The sequence below is a fragment of the Myiozetetes cayanensis genome, unplaced genomic scaffold (genome assembly GCF_022539395.1).
Source record: "Myiozetetes cayanensis isolate MyiCay16 unplaced genomic scaffold, myiCay2020 scf1, whole genome shotgun sequence".
Classification (NCBI taxonomy): Eukaryota; Metazoa; Chordata; class Aves; order Passeriformes; family Tyrannidae; genus Myiozetetes; species Myiozetetes cayanensis.
The window spans coordinates 45689152-45708709 of NW_026086604.1; the positions used below are offsets into that span (position 1 = coordinate 45689152).

General features: G+C 40.9%; 1 protein-coding gene across 1 annotated transcript in view; it reads right to left on the bottom strand.

Annotated features, from left to right (window-relative positions):
* Positions 1–17560: 17560 nt before the first annotated feature.
* LAMA3 (laminin subunit alpha 3) overlaps positions 17561–19558 on the bottom strand; it is a 110767-nt gene continuing 108769 nt past the window's right edge. The window contains 5 exon segments of the mRNA XM_050317399.1: positions 17561–18246; positions 18418–18537; positions 18868–18961; positions 19088–19215; positions 19355–19514. Coding sequence (XP_050173356.1) covers positions 18101–18246; positions 18418–18537; positions 18868–18961; positions 19088–19215; positions 19355–19514 — 648 coding nt within the window. The 3' untranslated portion in view covers positions 17561–18100.

Consider the following 19558-nt stretch of genomic DNA (forward strand, 5'->3'; position numbering starts at 1 on the left):
TGCCCAACTTCACCCGCTGGGTGAAGAGGAACCTTTTTCTAATATCCAGCCTGAATCTCCCCTGAGACAATTTCAGGCCGTTCCCTGGGGTCCTGTCAATGGTCACCACAGATCAGTGCCTGCCCCTCCTCTTCCCCTCATGAGGAAGTTGTAACTGCAATGAAGTCTCCTCTCAGTCTCCTCCAGGCTGAACAGACCAATTGACCTCAGCCACTCCTCTTGGCCCTTCACCAGTTGCTCTCCTTTGGTTACTCTCTAATAGGTTTGTATTTTTCTTAAATTCTGACACCCAAAACTGCACACCATATTCCAGGTGAGGCCACACCAGTGCAGAGCAGAGCAGAGCGGGACAATCACCTCCTCTGACTGGCTGGTGCAGCTTTGCCTCATGCCCCCCAGGACACAGTTTTCCCTCCATGCTGCCAGGGCACTGCCAACTCGGTCCACAGACTGTACCCTCAGCCCTGGGGACAGCACAGCAAGCACCAGTGGGAGAGGAATGGGCAGCTTTGGGGTGTCTGTGTGTGGAGCTGTTGGGTTTTCCCCCCCTCCTCCACGTGCCAACTTCCCTTTCCACCCTCACGCCTCTCTTCGCCACACTGCGGGCACTGCATGGGTGCGGGGAACTGCTGCTCACCTGCCCTCCCTCAGGTGGACTCTAGCACAAAGACTGAAGTTCCTCCTTTGTGACTTTGTGACCTCCCCAGGGAAACGAGGGTTTCTAGAAAGTAACTCTCTTATCTCTTGATACCACACTCCATGATTAGCAATGTGAACTTAACCTATCTGTGACACAGGCAGGTAAAATCAGTATTTTGCAAGTTTGGGTCAGGTACAAGCTAGTCTGGCAGGTGTTTCTAATTACAGGACAGATGCGAAAGTACACTTGCATAAATGTACCCATTCCAAACCAAAATGGCCAGTTACTGAGACGCTGAAATTACACCCACATTGTTTTTAGCCTTCTTTACAGGAAGAGACTTTCTTTGCTGTGCTTAAATTTAGGTGAATACAAAGGCTTTTACCAACAACCTGGTCTTGCGTCCTGACAGCCAGGACAGTGCTACAGCTGCTCCAGTGAAAAATTGAAATATCGGACAGCCTACTTTTAGTGGCAGCATCTCTTCCTTGTAAAGCAAAACATCTGTGAATCAAGTAACAATATTTCTGTAAATGCCCTGTGGGAATTGTTACCACTGCCTCGGTAAATACTCTGTACCGAAAACCTTTTGAGTGGGGTGAGGATTTTGAAAGTGAGGATTGCCTAATACCAGAAGGCTTCTGAAATCTCTCAGGTGTGAATCAGGTCCTTAGGCTGACTGCCAACCCCTCTGTCTTACTGAGCAGGGCTGGACACTCAGCGGTGTTTGAAGAGGACGTGTTTTCTTACAATGCATATCTCCAAAACAGCATGATCTACACAGCCTAGAAATCCTTGAGGACTTCAGGGAAATCAGCACAGCATGACTGGGGAACAGCATGTTCTCCAATGTGTTTACAGGTTATTAGTGAAATTTGGACTCCAGAAATGCAAACAGCCTCACTAAAAGGAAATTGCAGGTTGCAGTTTCACTACCTTTGTTCTCTGTTTCAGGTGTGCACAAGACACTGCATTCCAGATGAAAACAATTACTATGTGAGGTTATTTACCAGGCACAATTCTTTGAGCAGGGGTTCATGGTGGAGCAGTTTATGGTGTCCTTTCCCTTAGTCACATGTAATCAATTTGATCAAGAGACAATGAATCTTCATATGGATTCCCTGAAAACTTGTCATAGAGAAGGCTAACTCCTACCTCCAAGTACTGTTTCTGAGGAGCAGAGAGCTAAGTCCTTTGTGAAGCACCTACTCCGTTTCTCCAAAGCTAGACTCCTATTTCCTGGCCCCTGTGTTTGAATAATAGCGTAGCAGGGCTGTGTGCTCATGCAGGTTTTGGCCCCATGCACAAGGGGCTAGAATTCTTTTGAGGTCTTCTTTCTAGCACCCAATTGCTCCAGACCTGGCTCAGGGCTGGCACCGATAATTTGTTTCCTGTAACAAATAGTGCTATAAGTATCCAGTAGCTAGCTATTACTTTTGAAACTCAAGATGTAAGTAGCTAAACCAACTTTACAGAAACACAGCTATGAGTGTACGAAAGAAAATTGGCAGAATGAAACTGCACTTCAGCTGCTCACTAGAGAAGTAACACATCTGAACACCAGTAATGAAGCAATATGACATCTGCAGTTTGAGCAGCGGTTTTATAGTGCCCACGTTGTTGTGATCTGCACTGCAACCTCATTTTCCTGCAGAATTGGTTTGGAAATCAGCAGGGCTGTAAGTCTCCCTGCCTGCCCTGTAATGGCAGATGAGGTCTTGTGATGGGTTACCGTTAGTTTGATTCACACGGAGGATGTGGCACCACTGATTCAACCTGCTAAAAATGGCAAGGGGACTGTAGGAACCACAGTGAGCAGGACTACATGGATGAGTTGTACATGCTAATCAAAGCTTGTATTTACTTACCAGCCTAGCTACCCTCTAAACATCCTTTTGGGGATTTTTTGGTTAGATTTTTTTTTAATTCCTAGTAGCATACTATCATCAGCACAATAGGCACTCTTCAGCCAACAATTTCAGCAGAGGGGCCAGTGAATGGCTTGCTTTCCCCTTGCCTCACAGCTCGCTGCAGTGCAGTATTGCATAACCTGTGCTGCTGGGGTCTGTTACGTCTCTCTTATGAAAACAGGTTGAGGCAATTAGTTCTTAATTTACTCCAGGACAACAAAGTTACTTATGCTGTACAAGAATTGTACTTTTAATAAATTAACTGGCCTAAAATTCCCAAGATCTTTGCTCTGGTTTCCCAGAAGTTGTTAGATAAAAGGTTAAGTGGCTACCATACTCACATAGATAGAGAATTGTGGTCGTTTTCCAGGCCCCTTACAGGACACCACTGTCATAGTTCAATATAGCCTGTACCTTTGACTATTCAATTGCTCTTCCCTTTGACAAGCTTTCCAAGTTTCTGCCCTGTCTTTTTGCTTCTGACAGGGAGAAGTCCTGCAAGTCATCATCTTCACATATTGGTCCCTAAGTAAAAAGTAGATTTTCATTGGTGTTTTTCATCTATAAGTCTAATTGGAATTTAAGCCCTACCCATGAATTACAGAGAACAGCAGAAGTTGGAGAAACAGGAAATAAATTATTAGAGAAAAGCTTAATGATTTATCTAAAGCTTCAGAGAGAAAAGAGTTAAAACCAAGGGCAGGCCTATATTCATATTTTCTTTAATATCATTTTCATACTCAGTAAATTAGGTCCCACTTGTCTCAGGGCCCTTCTCCACTGTGTCTGGATGTGGCAAGCTAACCCCTTGCTTCTGTCTCAGAGTGCCCTAAATCTGATTTTGCCTGGTTTCTTTTTACCACTCTTGTTTCCATACTCTACTTCTGTCCTTGAGCACCACAGTAAGCCTGATACAATTCACACTTTTTAAGATGCAGATGAAATTTCAGCAGTGGATTTAGAAAATTTGATCATCAGAAATTAAGTTAGAATCACTGATCTTTTTAATAGAGAGAATTAAAAGCCTTCAGAATGGAATTAACCTTTTTCCTCTGTGTTGCAAAAAGAATGACCATGTATGTATATAACAGGTTGGAAATACTAATGAAAATCATAAAGACATCTCCCATGCTGTTTCAGTCTCAGACACAAACCTTGCAGAATCTGTTCCTGTAATTTTGAATTCCTTTTTGCAGATTTGCCATTCTAGTTCAGTAGCAGATGCACTCCCATTGTTGGTTATGAAAGGGTGTTACAATCCAGGGTACAGCCGTCTTTTCCAAACCATCAGAGGGATCATCTGTGTCAATGACTTCCAGTAATGGCTACTGCATATATAAATGGGAGTATCTTCCCTTTGTGAATATATAGTATTTGGTAAGAAAAAAATTAAGTTCACAAGTACATTTCAAAGGAAATGGTCTTTTAAAGTAGCTAAACTCACTTATTCTAGTGCTTTGTGCCTTACACTATATCTCTGATTCTGCAACAATGAAGGTGCCTGTCTATTGTGTCTTGTCACTTAAATATTTATGAGTGGTGAGCTCTACATTGCTTATCATCATGCATTTTCCATACAGCACAGCAACTAAGCAGGACTACAAAGCCAAGCTAATCTTCAGAGCTGGCTCTCCACATTTTCCGATTAATATGCATTGTCATTATAAGGGCTAAATCCTGCCTGAGGACACACACATGAAATGACTATTGAAATGACTTGTCTCTTCTGTCAATAGACAAGGAGTATGCATACATGTCCTGGTAAAACAAAACAGGCTCAATGAGGCTCTTCATCCAAAGTATTCCAAGGGTACTGAAAATAAGTCTTTTGACCCTTTCCTTTGATTAAAGAGAGTTACAGTAGTAACAATTAGAAGAATAACTGCTGGACCTTATCCTAGAATCAACTACACCTTCCTCTCACAATCTTTCTGTTTTCCCTGTCTTTTCTTCACAGGAAGCCTTTAGTATACGGTGAGCTATCAGATGGAAGGTGACATCCTTCAGTCCTGGTCTTTTGAGCAGTGGTTTGTCGCTGTTCTCATCTAGTCTGTAACACAGACTGTGCTGTGGCACTTCTGCACAAAGAAATCACAGAGGTTGCTCGGTCAGAGCTGGCAAAGTTCTTGGAAATTCAAAAAGGAGAGTGAAAAATGAGAGCAAGTAAGAGCCATTACATATGTTTTTTCATATTTTGCTTTGATAATATTGATTTTTATCCACACTTACTGTTGTTCTGGACCCAATGTATAATCAGTCACATAATGGGATAAGAATATGTGCAGGCTCACAGAGTTATTTTTATGGAAGCATATAAAGGTGTATAATTTTTCCTATATAAAGAATGCTAAATAACAGAGCTTTTTTTGTATTGGGACTTTTTTAACCAGACTGTGCTAATGGGCAAACATATGCACACAGTTCCGGAGAAAACAAAGGAATACACAAGTATTAAACACTAACAGCTGCTCTGTTCAGGCAGCAGTCACATGCTGGCCTGTTCTATAAAAATTAATTGGAAAGACTTCCATACAAAATAATCATGCTACTTGAATTTTTAAGAGCCAATTCAAAATGTTGTACTTTCAGAGGAATGACTTCCTACAGAGTTCAGATCTACATTTATAAAAATACCTGCTCTGTATTGTCACACAGCATGAAATGTAAAGCCCAGAATCGTTGCCAGAAATCCACCAATTCTGGCCCAGCCCTTTCTGATGAGTCAGAATAAATTCATCTAGATCATAAAAGGCAAATCTTTGTCTGAATGTCCTTAGAATACTTTGAGTATGGTGAGTCTGCCGATTAATTTTCCCTCATGTTCTTGCTCCAGTGAACAATGAAAACAATTAAATGCATCTTTGATACAGAAGCAGGGGGGTAATAGCAAATTAAAACAGGTGAGCTTAATGGTTTTTGTATGGGGGGCGAGGTAGACTGTCTTGCCCAAACTGGAGCATATAAACATATTTGTCCCACTTGATCCCCTTGTTTCTACATTTGTGGTGGGTTGACCCTAGCTGGATGCCAGGTACCCACTAAAGCCATTCTCTCACTCTGCAACTGGACAGAGGAGAATAGAAAAAACAGCTAAGGATTCATGAGTTAACAGCTGGGAAAGGTCACTTACTGATTACCTTCATGGGCAAAACAGACTCAAAGTGGGGATAGTACTTAAATTTATTACTAACAGGATAAGAGCCAAAGAGTGAGAAATAAAACAGACTTAAAAACACCTTCCCCCACCCCTCCTTCCTTCCATGTTCTCCCTCCTCCTCCCCAGCGGTGCAGGTGGATGGGGAATGGGGGTTATGGTCAGTTGTTGTTTCTGTGGCTGCTCAGGGAGAGGAGTCCTTCCCTGCTCCTGTGGGGTCCCTCCCACCAGAGCAGTCTTTCACAGACCTCTGTGGTGTGCATCCATCCCTCAGGCAACAGTTCTTCACAAACTGCTGTCCCGTGGGTCACTCCTGCATGGGGTGCAGTCCTTCACAAATGAGCTATAATGACATGGGTTCCTCACAGGGGCCACACATCCTACCTGGGAAAAACCTGCTCCAGCCTCTCCACGGGCTGCAGGTCTCTGACAGGACCCTGCTCCATCCTAGGCCTCCCACGGGGTCACAGCCCCCTTCCTGCATCCACCTGCTCCAGCATGGGCTCCTCCATGGGTTGCAGGTATGTCTCTCATCCTGACAGTCCTCCATGGGCTGCAGGGGCACAGCTGCCCCACCATGCTCTGCACCACGGGCAGCAGGGGCCTCAGCTCCGGCACCTGGAGCACCTCCTGCCCCTCCTTCTGCACTGACCTTGGGGTCTCCATTGTTGTTCCTATGTTCTCACTCTGTCCTTCCCTGACTGGAATTCCTTCTGCACAACAACCTTCAGTTCCTAAACATGTTACCACAGAAGCGTTACTATCACTCCTGATTGGCTTGGCATTGGCCAGCAGCAGGAAGTCCATCCTGGAGCCTGCTGGCGTGGGCTCCACTGGACAGGGGAAACTTCTAGCAGCTTTTAACAGAAGCCACCACTTTACCCCCGCCCCCCTCCAAAAACCCAACCACAGAAACCCACTACATGAGACCTTGATTAGGGCCCTATTAGTCTTTAAATTTTTACAACAAATAGCAACCTATTCACTTTGACCTTTCACAACCCTACCCCATAATTTTGTGCATTAACATTGGTCACTGTGCTACGTCAAGGCATTCACGACTGCCCCAAACTAAAGCCTCTTGACTTCCTGGTGCTGGAATAGACCACTCAGGATAAGTTTATTTGCACAGCCCTGTCAGCAGTGTAGATGCCTAGGAAAGACAGTGAACTTCTTCCCTTGCACATACACCTACTTAGCTACTGATGTCTTTGTCCCCAGTTATTTCAGTTCCTTATGTTTTGGGAGTTTAATCATGTCTTTCTGGAACACAGTGCTCTGTTCTTTACAAAACTCTTCTCTGAGGCTTGCACACATAGACATGGCAACTGCCTTTTAAAAGAAGCAGTATGATCTGCAGCATATATCACAAGTCAGAAAAAAAGCCTAAAAAAACATATTGAGAGACAGATGCTACCACAGATATCAAAGTTTTTATTTCTGGATACTAGCTTTTCATCTGTGAAACATGTGCTTTGGTCTGACAACTTCTGATGCTCACTCAAGAAAATAACTAGTTGTACCATTTAATTTAGAGAACCATTTAATTTGTGAGAAAAATCATCATGTCTGTTTGTATAAAACTAGAGTGAAGGGTTCATTTTCTATTAAAGGTATCTTTGGGCAGTATGTGTATTTATATACACTCACAGCATCATCTGGAGGCAACAGCTAAATAGAGCCATGTGCTTAAATAATTGTCGTTTTAGTATATGCTTTAATTAGTTGTTTTATAGTCATAATTTATATGAATGGGCTGTCAGTTGATATGAATAGAAGATTCTCCACATTTTGATGTGTAAAACTGTAAAGCAGTCATGAAAATGATACTTTTGTCATTTGGTGAGATTACTTTCTGTAGCCAACATTGAATTTAAAGGGAATTTAAGAAACTGGAAGCTGATGCTTGACCAACTGGATTTTGAGTTGACAATCCCATAATTAGGCAAAACCAGGAATGTATGTGTTATCTCCTGGTATTTGATGAAATAATCAGCATGCAGTTGAGTATGTTCTCTAAAATAAGAAGTGACTTCTCCTTTTTGCTTATCATTAGGTTTTCCATTCTTCCACTTACTTCTGGAAACTTGGGCCATTTATTTGGAATATGTACTCTGTAGGAATTGTTTTATGAAATGTTCATATTTGGGCACTTGTTAATCAAGGTATGTGAACTGGGAAACACTGTTCAGAATTTCAGATTCCTCGAAGGACTACCAGAATCAGTTCCCACTATGGGAAGTGGCAGCTCTGCAAGCAAAACACTGCATTGCAGATAAAGGGAGATTTGGATTCTGAAAACACTCTTGAAAAAAAAACACTCTTGAAAATGCTCCTAAACAGCATAGAGCTTTTTAAAACCATGTATTGGGTGACTTACTCCGTACTGATTCACAATTAACTGTTCTACCAACATGTTTTGTGAGGCTGAGAGCTAAGTAGCAGGCAAGCATCTTAAACTGACTTGTGTAATTTTAGGCATTATGAGTTATGCATGGCAATAACCAGGAGGATACAGTGAGAAAAGCTGGGCTTTTACTGCAGGCCATTTCTTCAGAGTTCATCTTCCACGCATAGCACAAGGAGAAATCATCTTTTATTTTCTCAGTGCATCTTCCCATTTTTCATTTCATTAGCATTTTTTCTCAGATGCCTTTTTTCTACTGCAAGTCATCCAGCAAGCATTCTTCTGTTTTTCTTTCCATTCCTTTCATTTTAATAGCTCTTGCACTTACCTATTTTTAGAGGGGTTGTAAGTACACAAGCACACATAAATACACCTTCTATCTCACATGTCTTTATTTTATACGCCTTTCACTTGGGGCTCAGCCTACGTTTTCTTCTTAGGTTCTCAAGCTTCCAATCGTACAAAGCACAGAAAAAAGTAGTTCATCATATGGAGATGCCAGAAGCTAACCACGCTGTGTTTGGATATCTCATTACTGAAAAGGATGAGTGACAAAAGCATTTATAATGAAAAATTTTCCCTGTAATTGGAAGCTGGAGATAATTTCCTGTGGCTTGTTTCTTTCTTCACTGAGGCCTGCTGACAATACTGCACAATGGTATTTCTACAGCTAGGTTGTAAGGTGGTCTAATTATTCCTCAGGACTCAAGTATAAACAAAGTGCTGCATCCATCTTCAGGGAATTAGTTCAGTGGGTTTCTTGCTTGGAGTCCAGAGCTGGCTTGACTGCTGCCATGTCCTCTTAAAGCATATGTTTGAGATGGTGTGTGGGTGTGTTTTTTTGGGGGATAACTAACTCCATTGATTATAGAAGGATAGCCTAGAGTAGATGACCAATTTTTGTAGAACTGAAGTTGTGAGATGTGTAACCATGCTACTCCACAAATGCCATGGGTCTTACTGAAGTCACATAGGTGTTACATCACAAGTACCAGTGCCACTAGCCAGTTTTGTACACACACAAGTCTGTCTAGTCATTCCATTTCTTAAAACCAAGTAGGTCCATGCATTTTCTACCTTTCTATGGGTCCTAAATGAAAAAATAATGAATTCGCCTACCCTAACAGTAAAAGCCTTAACATTTTTGTCTGGATTTGGTGGTGGAATGTGCTCCTATAAGCACAGCTATGCCTGAAATGCAGATGCATGTGACAGTGTTACAGTGCTTGTTGGTGCCAGCCAGGCTTGGTTTGTGCATTGGTGTTACAGGGTATTTAAAAAAACCTACACTGGTACTGCCCACTGAAACACAGAAGACTTCACTTTACTTACATAAAAGCAAACTTTAGTTTTCCAAGAGGTCTCTGGGCCTTAATAAGCTTCTGAAAACTGCAGTTCTGTTTTCAAATGACTACTTGATGCAAACACTTTCTGCAATTTTCTGATTTGTTATAGCTGGGAATACCTACATACTATTAACACACACAAGTAAATCCAATGGAAACACTGCAAATTTTACCCAAGAATGTTGTGTCAAGCATGCACAGGAATTCCCCATCAGAGGCTATTATGTAGACTCTTACCTCAACAAAAGTCTTGATCAGGCATCTGGGTTGTACAGCGAGCAAACGCAAAGAGCCACATGGAATAATCACTGTTGTCCAGATTGTGAAGCCATTCCATTGAATCTAATTCCTGCTTGAGGCACAGTGGTTCCTTTGATCACACTCCAGCCCTTTCTTCTCTGAGTTGAGCTGCCCCAGCTGAAGCCTGCCCTATTACACTCCATTTTAGCATAAAGATAAATTAAAAGATATGATGCCAGAGGCTGAAATTTAGGAATATGCAACATAGTCTTTGGTTTTCACCAAACTAGAAATTTGTTCTGCTTTATAAATGACTCTAAACAGTGTGTTGCAGCCCTGAGCAGCTTCTCTTTTACATGTCTAGAAAATTTGGCTCTGTCAAAGGAGAAATGAGAACACCTGTTCTAGGCAACAAAATGCTACCTATGGCTTCATTGCCAGGAGACTCTACAACTGAAAAGATAGGCATAGGATATGGGCATTTACTTGACATGATAAGATTTTATAATATGCCCTTCATGTGCCTGGGGTGGAAACTATAGGGCAAGTGTAAAGTTCTTCATAGCCACAGGGAGCAGAGAAGGCAGTATTTGCCTTGGGCAACTGCAGAGAGGCAAGGGTCAGCCACAGAGAATATCAGCAGTCAGAAGAGACCCTCCAGAGCTCAGTTTCCCCAGATCTGAGAGGAGGAATTAGGAACAAAATCTGCTTATAGCCCCAGCTATGCTGGGATACAGGCATGGATATTTTGACTTGGGTCACTGCGTCATGTCTTATGCAGAAATCAGTTTCTACTAGAAATTGATAGATCGGAGGAAGTTCATTCTATTCAGAGTTTGAAGGGTTTAAGCTCAGCTGCACAATTGTCTTCACAAATAAAAAGGGAGACCAGTGCTCAGTGCTTCTCAGAGACACGAGTGAGAGGGCCCTCTGAGGGGAACAGAAGAATAGGCAGGAAGGGGTGTGCAAAGCTATCTTATGACTAATTGCTGTTTGCAGCTGCAGATAGACACGTGCTTAATTATCTGCTATGTGCATGCAAATTTGGTTGCTGTCACTAGAGTCCAGATGTTCCCTTCATTTATACTAAGTACAACAAACAAAAGGAAAAGGGTCAGAGAGCAAAATAGAAGGGGCCAGGAGCAGCAACTCTGTGCTGTTTTCCTTCCTGTCATATATACTCAGCCCGGCCAACCATTTTTTTGAACTCCCCACCGGAGACAGAGACTTGTGAGCTCACAGACTGAGCATCAGAAAAGAGATAAAGCCCTAGAAAAAACTGTTCCCCTCAGCTTCCCTCCCATGCAGCACCAGGGAAGGGGTGCAGGCAGGAGCCCAGCCCTGCAGCCCTCCCCCTGGATGCAAAGAGGTTGAGGCACCCGGAATGCCATGCAGGCACACAGGAGCAGCCCAGGCACATACTGGTACTGAGTCTCGGGTTCAAGGGAGCAGTGGCTGCACTCCTTGCTGCAACCACGAAGCCTAAAATTGTTCAGTCAACCTAATAATCATCACAGTTTCTAGCAACTACTCTGCTGTAGACATTTTTCTTGGCAGGGGCAAGCCCTTTCTGAGCAGTCCCAAGGCTTAATTTTTCCTACATACAATTTTTCCTACTCAAAGGTCTTTTTCTTTCTATTCACCCTCTAGGCTAGCATTTTTAGGTATTTTTTTTGTACTGATATAAGAAAAAGTACAGTATTTTTTCACAGAAAGTGAATTGTAACTCTTTTCTTTGATTCTTCATTTTAACTCTGCAGCAAAGTCTTTTTCCTAAGGTCTGTGCATCTTGTCCCCAACATTTAAAAACAATGAGCTACACAAACACAACTAGATCTTTTTCTCTTATCTGCCCAAATCCAGGAACAACAGAGCAATTTTGATTTCTACTAATCAGGCACCTGATCTTTATTCTGTTTAATGGCATTCAGTGTCCCTTTGGAAGATTTATCGTATTCATTCCATTTTAATTAAATAACAGTGATGATCGTTAGTGGTTTTGTGGTGCCTGTTTTGAATTAAATGTGTGCTTAGTATATACGTCACGTTGATTCATTTCATCTTTCGGGATTAATGCAATATACATAGAGTCAGTGATTTCATGTTCTCTTAAGTGGCTCAGCTTTGGAAACATTAGCTTCTTTTTACCTGCCAACATCAAGTTACAAGAATCTTAGCAAGTTACAAGAATCTGAATAAATACAACAGTCAGTCCAAAATTTGGCCCTACTCTTCTGTATGAAGGGATAATGAAATTGCCAGAAGGGTCTTCTTTTAGCCTGGTAAAGGCATAGCAGGATGACTGCAGTTACTTCTGATTTTAAGCAGCATGGCAAAAAAGCTGAGCCAACTCTCTGGCATCCAGGTTGGATGGCTCCTGGCTGGTGTTCTGAGACCTTCCCCTAGCACTGCCATCCCCCTGACACTCATCAGGGAGCAGAGTTTATCTGCACAGTCTTATTGCTTCTACCCCTATTGCTTATGCAAATACCCTTTGTGTGAAGTTTCCATTTATGTATATTTGCATTAAAAGGGTTATCTTAGGTTTTCTGGAGAGTGTGCTTTGCCCTTTATTACACAACAAAAAGGTTTAATCTGCAGTTACAATTCTCTATAAACCTTGGCAGTATCTTAGAATACATTTTTTATGAACAGTATATAAGATTATCTGCATGTCTTAATAAGGTGTGTGAACCAAAGTCCTGTGAATTGGAACTTTGTGATCTTTCCACTAAGCCGCTGAACTTTGGATCCTGCCTACGTGTTTTCCTGGACAATTGCTCAGAGCACTTTTAACTTCTTAATGACTTAGGTTACTGTCACCAGGGGTATGTCACCAGCTTTGATTTAACTGAGTATAGAAAAGGGAAAGTTAGATCTTTATTACTGATCTGACACCTTGTTCTCAGGTAAATTAGTTGAAACCCTTGATATTGCCAGAGGATTCAGTGCCTGGATGTATTACTAGGTTTGTAGCATAAGGCAGTTATTCTGATCAGAAACTAAACAGAAGGATCTAGAATGAAGATTTATGGCAGGTGCTTTCACCTAACCATATAACTCCTTTATCAAGCAATATCTTATGCTGATAGATTTTGTCTTATGTTTTTAACACATTGTTAATTAAAACTGTGTCTGCAAGAGCTGGCTGGGCAGAGAATCGTTTATTTCACCATACTTTAAAATGGTTTTCTTTGTTATGTCTTCAGGCTCCAAAGAGGAGATCTGAATTGAAATTCTAACAATCTCCATCCATATTAATTTATAAATTACTGACATACCTATGAATCTAATTATTCATTCTTACCAGTGCATAGTCCTCCTGTGACAGGAATCTTAGACACAGGCTCCCACACAATGGAGAAATCTGTTGTTGTTCCCAGTTTAAATATAACTGAACAGAGACAAAAGATCATAGTGCCAACTATCTCTCTTTTTGTTCTGTGGGATAATGCAGCAGTGCTCGATCTTTCTCAACGAGCAAGTGACACCTTAACAAAGAAAGTGCTTCTCATGGAACATTTCACATATGCTCCACATTTGGAACAACCAATAGGAAACACAGTAACTGGCTGAGGTGCAAAGTAACGGTAGGAGTATATTCAAAAAAGATGTGATGCTATCAGCTGCAAAATAGGAGACATGGTACAATATGAACAACAGGTCATAGTTTGCTTTCATTGCTATAGGGGATCCCCAAAACTGACAGATGGAACATAAACACTCATTGGTTATTTTGCTTGTAATTCTTTGTACTCAGAGGATTCTTCATTGCAGCTCAGGCAATGACCACCCCCTTGTAATTTTAAGATGTCTGGGCGAGCTGCAAAAAGGATGTTTATGTTTCTGCCTTGCAGTCTTAATGCCTCCAGTGAAGCTATAATGTTGTTTTATGGCACCATCCCCTTTAACATAAAGTAGTTCCTTTTTGCCAGGGATGTCGATTTAATGTATTTTTAGAAAATGCAGACAGATGTACAGAAGGCTCAACCATTGTGCCCTGAATTTCCTTACATCATTATAGAAAGATGCAGGCAGGTTTGGTTTTATTTTTAAATTAGGAAACCACAAAGAGAATGTTACGAGGCAAAAAGCATGACAAGAGTTCATTACAAAACCATAATGCATTTATAGCGTTTTCACCAAGGCTGCATTTTCTGTGATATTTTATAAGAGGCAGAAAGGAAGCAGAGGGGAGAAAATACCCCAAATAATCCACAGAGAACTCATGAAGAGGTAAAGAGGAGGGAGAGCTAAAATTAAATGGTTCACAGGTGACTTGAAAGAAGTGGTTACAAAACCAGAGAAAGTTAACTCCCCCAGTTCATGTTGCTGCTGACAGAGGGAAAGGTCAGTGGTTCTGTGTTTTCCACGAAAGCTCCACAGTAACAAAAGTGTAGACCCTCAACTCAAGTACCCAAAGACTGTTAAAGTTTTAATTGGAAGCCTTCGTTATTAGAAACTTAAGTTACAGTATCATTTATAAGCAGTGAAAAAGAAATATGTTGTCTTTTTGTATATATGTTCCCCCCCCAGTGAATGTGTATTCCCTCCACAGTGATCTATTTCATTTTATTCGCCATCAGTTCTCAGTGTTAGGCTGTCTTTTAGCTCCCATTAATCTGGCTGTGTTTTGTAGTTATAATAAATGGAAACTCACAGACCTTGGTGTCATCCACCTCAGATAACATGATCCTATTAAATCTAATCCAAATTAACTGGATGAGAACCCTTTGCCCTTGATACTTATATGGACAAGAGAGAGATTTGACACTAACAATACCAATGTGGTTTAGCCTAGAGAGAAATTTGCTGTCCTTCTGTAGTTGATTTAGGATTCAAATGAGCTCTTTAACACACTATTAAAGAGTGTGGGCGGAGCCATCACCGCGGAGACCCGGGTTCGATTCCCGGTCAGGGCCACTCCCGGGTAGGTGGGGCTCGTTAGCCCTTAAAGGCAACCCACCTACGTCCTAAGGACCTCACTGCCACTGTCCAAGCTCGCTTGGCCCCGGCAGATGAACCTTAGGATTAAAGGGTGGGCTCAGTTCCGCGCACACTGTGTCTCACCTAAAAAATCCAATGCGCAGGCTGGAAGGTGTAAAGACCTTCCCCGGATCTTCGCTCGCGAAGACTGGCCATTAAAGAGTGTGGGATTTTTAGCCATGCACCCTCAGCGTACTGAACACAATATCTGATCTTCTTCCATTAAATTTTTCAAAACCTTCATGAGTTACAAACCACATAGCAAAAATTTGCCAGCAGACACTAGCATAAGCATTTCTTTGGTTATTACTTCTAATTTTAAGGTGAATGAAGCAAAATGCAAGCTGTATTACCTCTACACCCTTGAACACAAGCAATGAGTAATAGTGCAAGCTCAGAAAGGATGACTGGAACAGTTTTTTTACCACTGAAAATATTAGTTTTAATTACAGGCTTGAATAACAAATAGCATAATGACTATAGAATAAAATGTCACAGGGAAAGCCTCTCTTGTGGGAGTATTTTATTCTAACATGGGAATTGATAAATTTGGGGGTCCAAACGAAATGCTATAACCTAAGGAGGTAAATAATTCATGGAAGTTATTGTCAAATGGCAACACTGATGATGAAAGCCTTGGAACTACTACTTCTAACAATTAAAAAAACCTATGACACAGTGTTTACCTAAGGCTAACATGGCTATTCATTCTTATAGTATTATGTCAGTCTGGTCTGCTATGAAATGTATTGGGAGAATTGTTTATTTTGTCTTTAACAAGGATGTTTCCTGATGAACCTGAAGAGGAGAAATCTTTACAATTGAAATAATCTTTACCATTCATGACTGAAATACCTGAAAATTCAGTCTTTTGTTTACCAGAAGTTGTTTCCCATGTGAAAAACAAATCAGAATATTCTAAGCACAGAACAGAAAATGCATGAAATACAGTTTACCATCCACATGGATTTCCTCAGTAATAAAAAGCCTTCATCAGCTGAAAAAGGACAACTTCTTTCCTCATGTAAAGATTATCCGCTGGCTCTTCGGGATCAAAAAGCTCTTTACTAAGTGTTCATCGGCCCAATATAGATTTATCTATGTTAAAGTACAAAACCTGAAACTCTAGTTGGCTTTTATTGGTTATTCCAACAAGGTGTGACAGCAATACAATGTGTGGAAGCAATACAATTGAAAAAAACATGGGGGGAAAAAAAATACCACGAAGAACCTTAAAACCAAAGAGACTTTCCTAATTCTCTCTTATGCATTAGTATTGAATTGGTATTAATACTTACTGATCATTATATCTTACATTTACTCAAGTCTTTATACATTTTTTATTTCTTCTTGTCAGCATTAAAGCCACTTCTGATAAAATAAAAATCAGATGGAAGGGAATCGAAATCCAGGACTGGCTCCAGATTGTGATGCAAAAATCTTTGCCATGACTGCTTTTTGTGAGGGGTGAAGGGAAGGAGGAAAGGCTTTTTTTGTGATTAGAGAAAATCTCCTTCAGAGAGCAGAGAGCAGTCTGCAGAGAGCAGTCTGATGGGCATGAGATATGGAACGTTACTAGAGAATTGCATGATAAAATTTAACTGTTCTTCCTTTCTCCTTGTGGAAACTTTTAATGTCAGCTGAGGCCAGTATATCAATTGGGTGTTTCCACAGTTTTGGTCACATGAGTATTTCAGCATCTACTTCAAAGGCAGGGAGTTTTCCAAGTAGAGGAGATTCAGTTGTTGCTATCCAAAAAGGTGATTTCCAAACCCCATCACCTCTAGGTCAGTGCCTGTCTCTGTCCCATGTGGCAGGTGCCGGACAGGAGAATATGGTTCTGCAGAGCATCTCCAGAGAGATGGCTCTGCCATTACATGCCAATCCTCTGCTCCCTCAGAGGCCTCAACCCTGGCATATTTTCACTACATGCCATTCCCTCCAGAACTAGTTTTACAGCTGAGAAACCTCTGCATGGAGAGAGATTTGCCTGTAAAAGAGTTGCCATAAAAGAGAAAGCAACACAAGATTTTGTGTGAACAGCTTTCTGACACTTTTGCTGCCCTGAGAAGATGCAAAGGACCTGCAAAGCTGCAATAATTTGAGAAGGGATTAATGACCAAAGCCATTAAGGCCGTGTATCTGGTATCTTCTCCTATTAATCCAGCTTGCATCTCACTTCAAACCCTGTAAGGACACACTGCTGCACCTTCAGCAAGAAGGCAGTTGAATGTAGGAGCATTAGGTGGAAAGGAAGATTTGTTTGCATGCCTGTCTACATCGAGGACCAGCATTAGAGAAGGTTTTTATTAAAAAAAAAAAAAAAAGATTGGCATCAGGGCATTGGGAAAAAAAATTAACTGTCAAAATGCTGATTCTAAATGACAATGGAAGGAGCCACGTCAAGTCTATTCAGTCCAGCACTCCACTCTGCAGAATAAAGCAAACTGTGCTCCCTGCCCTTCACTGTGGGTCACAATCAGGTACAAAGTAAAGATCTGAATGCAAAGAAAACAGTTTTGCTGGTTTAGTCATGTAATTCATGCTACATAATTGTAGCAGATGCAGCTGCAATTCTTGATATAACTTGTCTTCATTTGATTAGGAAAAGAAAATTTCCTAGAAAAGAAGACTTTCTGGCTCTGAAGATCACAAAAAAAATTACTCTCTGAGATTTTGAGATAACCAAATTGAAATAAGCAGAGATGAGGGATACCTGCTTATTCAGGCAAACCAGCTTATTAGAGCTACTCAAACAATTGGATAAAGCCAGCAGTATTTAGCAGGCTGTAAAAAGCACACGAAAACCCCACCAGGTGGAAAAAAATAAACAAGAAACTGGATGGTTTTAGGAACATTCTGCATTTATTTGGCCCCACAATTCCTAAAATTGTAACAAACTCCCAGAGTTTCACTCCTTAAAGTGCTTCAAACTCCATTTATATTATTATTATTACTTTTAACATTAATGTACACTTCTGTATAAACAACAATCCAAAGAGATTTATATTTTTATAAAATTCTTTATATTAATGGATCAAATTTGCTCTCAAGGTGACCAACATTAAGGCAAATTTCCAAAATTAAGGCACTGGAGTTGCTCAAGTTTAAGCTGTTGTGGATGAGAGCAGAATTTGGCCCGGTAGGGTATATACAATTATGTTTTCTGCATATATTTCAAAAGGCACAACAGATTACCTTGGAAATCAATAACATTTAAAAAGGAGTTTATCAAAGCAAATACTTTACGTTTGCTTTGGCACAGTCCACATCCAGAGGATGCATTTGCTCACTGGCTGTTCAGAATAACCAGCCTGATGACTGGTGGTGTTCAGCAAAAAGGGAATTCACAGCACCAGACACCATTTCCACTTCATCAGACACCATCTGATGTGTGTACAATAACTGTAACAGCAGTTACTTTGCTGGGCACCCATGCAAATTCACTACACCGTGGATCTCTGAAATTCTCCTGATGGAGACATGTTTGTCATTGATGTTAATACTCCGAAGGCAGCCAAAAAATGGGTCTTTAACTGGAAGCCACGGGGTGTCCAGATTTGCTACAAAAACCAAGGTAGGAAGACCAAGTTAATAAAATGAAAATTATTTTAAAGAACATTAATTATTGCAACGCTTTTCAAAAGAGGGGGAATAATATAGGACTACATGCATGTATTGGACCTTTGTTTTAGAAAGCAAAAAAAGCCAGTAGATATACCCAAAAAAAATACCTGGAATTTTGCCAAAGTAGAGTGGCTGATACACACGTCTAGGAGGAGAAGGTTGAAGTCCAGTGGTAGAGCTACTCTCTATGCCCACCTCTAGCTGCACAGTGTTCTCCTTCTGAGAGACTGCAAAGGAGCAGGTAAATGAGAACTCTTTCTCAACCCTATTAAAGAATCAACTAGATATGGCACTATTTTTAAATAGCATCTTTCTTGAAATTTAACTCATAGGAAAAACAGGTTTTAATTCCAAGTCAGGCTGACACAGCTAAGTAGTCTGGGGCTTAAGACTGCCCCCCAAAAAATCTTATGTAAAGCCTTGAATTAACATGTATATTGTTCTAAAGAGTATTCTCAGAATAAACGGAAGTGAAATGATTAGTAAAATCTGGAGCTGCAGTGCTCTGTGCCCACTAGCTCTTCAAAGCTTCAGAAGAACTGGTATGTACAATTTACCTGCAATGGTATGCCACTGTCCATCAGACAGAGGTTTCTTAGGTGTGACTGATGTCTGGAATTCTCCAGCACCGCTATTTCCAGAAGCAATGACCTGTAAAAAAGTTATCTTTTAAGCTACTGTCACAAAGAAAAGGAGTAAGAGAAAAAGGTCAGAATTCCCCCTGCTGAATGAGGGAAACACTCCATTTCTGCTGAAATGGAAACAGTCTGTACTTACCTTTCCTCCTTCCATGTAAATAGTCAAGTAGTTGTCTTGCTTGCTTCCAGCATGGAGGAGTATACCTGTTGAACTCCTGGGTCGAATGGTGAATACAACCCTAAAATCCAAGCCCATCAGCAAATTACCTGTGGAGAAATAAACAGTGGGTAGAGGAATGATCATAGGAGGAGATAATTGGGAACTCACATAAAAATAAATAAAATAATCCATACACATCCACACTTCAGACATAATTCCAGATACCACAATCTCTGCACAGCTTACCAATGGTGATATATCCTCCTTCATTAAAGAAATAAATCCCCGTGTCCATGGGAACATCCAGACATGGAAGTACACCATTTTTTTGCAGAGGTTTATTCATAACTTCTCCATTCACCTTAAAATTTCTCAGGCAACCCTTGAAACCCTTCATTGGTATATTCTGAAAGCATATTTCAAAACATGAATACTAAAGCATTACTGGCC